Source organism: Glossina fuscipes, unplaced genomic scaffold (assembly GCF_014805625.2).
Source record: "Glossina fuscipes isolate IAEA_lab_2018 unplaced genomic scaffold, Yale_Gfus_2 0, whole genome shotgun sequence".
NCBI lineage: Eukaryota > Metazoa > Arthropoda > Insecta > Diptera > Glossinidae > Glossina > Glossina fuscipes.
Genome location: NW_023998414.1, coordinates 4,708,593 through 4,710,741, shown reverse-complemented (window position 1 = coordinate 4,710,741; position 2,149 = coordinate 4,708,593). Strand labels below are relative to the sequence as shown.

The 2,149-nt window shown below is 34.2% G+C and overlaps 1 protein-coding gene across 1 annotated transcript in view; it reads right to left on the bottom strand.

Moving 5' to 3' along the window:
- Positions 1 to 218: 218 nt before the first annotated feature.
- Positions 219 to 2,149, bottom strand: part of LOC119633280 — a 17,779-nt gene continuing 15,848 nt past the window's right edge. The window contains exons 4-8 of the mRNA XM_038026752.1: positions 1,457 to 1,570; positions 1,151 to 1,385; positions 968 to 1,088; positions 768 to 884; positions 219 to 660 (exon numbers count right to left, since the gene is read on the bottom strand). Coding sequence (XP_037882680.1) covers positions 366 to 660; positions 768 to 884; positions 968 to 1,088; positions 1,151 to 1,385; positions 1,457 to 1,570 — 882 coding nt within the window. The 3' untranslated portion in view covers positions 219 to 365. The remainder of the gene's footprint in view (positions 661 to 767; positions 885 to 967; positions 1,089 to 1,150; positions 1,386 to 1,456; positions 1,571 to 2,149) is intronic.

Below are 2,149 nucleotides of genomic sequence, written 5' to 3'. Positions count from 1 at the left end.
AAAAAATGAATGAAATGAAATGAGTCATGGCTCACCTACACCTTAAAAACGTAGTCTTAGCCTCACTCTCGATGGTATGCAGATATTGAAATTAATTATGAAATAAATTCATCCTTACCCCCCGCGCCTGACCGAAGAGAAGACCACTAAGTAAGGTGTTTTTAGTATTTTTGATACGTGAAAGCTACTAATGCAGTGTAAAGAAGAATTTTTATGCATTTATAATTAACAAGTGGGTATCATTTAATTTTATTTAATCATATTTATCATAAGCGTCACACGAATACAGCGGGTGCCATGTAAGCAAAATGTGTCTACACATTTATCGTAACAAGTGTTTATTTGATTCAAAATACATAAAGCATTCATTTTAATATTAATGGCAATGTCACGTGCGGCTCATGATGGCGAGGATTATCGGAATAGAGGGCAAAGGTTTTCTCATTCAAATCGAAAACACCGACAGCAATGGTTTTCACTTCTTCATCCATGCAAAGATTTTCACGGAAAACGCAATGTGTACCGCCGCTGGTATCTCCAAGCATGGTAATTACATCCTTTTTGGTTTTAGGCGGATTGTACGCCATAAAGGTTTTCATGCGGGAAATACTCGAATCCAACATTATCTGATTCGCCTGTTCAATCTTGATGCGTTCATATCTAGGAAAAATATTACGAAAAAGACAAAAAAAAAAAAAAAAAAAAACGCACAAAATTTTTGGTCGATTTCAAATATTAAGGAACAATGGATTTTTTTTTTTTTTTACTTATTAGCGTGACAATTGAAATTGGAAGGAGCGATTTTTTTTATATCCAAGCGTGATTCCTTCTCGGTACCTAAAGTCGGGGCCATTTCGATGTTGTAGCAAGTCGCTGACGAATCACTAATAACAAAAGAAAGAAGAAGAAGAAGACGAAATTCAAATTTAAAAGCATAATGAAATAATATCAAGTATTGATTATTTACTTTAAAAATGTTAAATTAATTGAGCAACCATCTCCAGCGCCTACACCCTCATCCTTTAGAACTTTTAAAGCTTGTTCGAAATTTTCTGCGCCTAATAGTGCTCGCGTAATAAAATGACGAGCTGGAATTGGTTGACATTAAAATACGATTTTAACAGATAGAAGAAAAGTTAAAAGGCCTTACGCGTTTTGCCACTTCTTAATACTTCGGCCGATAGAGTATTTATGGAGAATACTAAGCCATGATGATTATAGCTCATCGTGTAGCCAGGCAAGTGCCCGGCATAACATAACGACATGAAACGTTCTTCTTTTACATTGTATTTACCCTGGGGCGTATCGTTTATTATATGTGCGACCACAAAATAATAATGATTGAGAGTTGCGGTTAACGCGTCTTCAGTATGGGCTAATATCCTCTGAAAATAGCAAAAACAATAGAAGTTTAAAAATTTGTGGTGCATTGCTCTCATCGCTTTATAAAACTTACATCTTTCGGACCATTTAATATAATGCTGGAGCATCCTATCGCCTGCTTCTTGGGCGTGGAATTCAAATATTTAAGACTTTGCGGCAATATATCGTCCATATGTAAGAGAAAGAGCTAAAAACAATAAAATAAATTTTAACCTTTAGAGCAAATACGATAAGAGCTATATAAGGCCGGCTATCCATTATTAATATTATTATTAATATGATTTCTTTTCTCTTTTTTTTACCATGTGGTATATACTGATAACAAATATGGAACATATTGACACCATCACTCATGCTTCTTAGTTTCTACATTAGCAGACAGTATGGGATTTTTCTAATCCGGTAAGGGGTTTTTTATTCATATTCTTAGTATTAACTCAAGAGTTTAGGTAAAGACGCAGGTACTAAAGCAGCTAAATATAAATAAAAAATAAAATAGTAGGAATATAATAGTCGTGCTAGGTCGACCGTTAGATAGCCTACACCACTTCGCTTGGTATAGTTATTCACTCATTTTGGTACTAATGTACCAAAAATTGTACATTATTTTAATGCAAAAGCATACTTTTTATGAAAGGCCGCACATTGGCGGATGCTTCAAATATTGCAAGAATTTTTATCATCTTTCAGTTTCATATGAAGGCTTGCTTATCATAATAAACCCATATATATGTTAAGGCCTAAAAAAGTAGACCTATGTAATCCA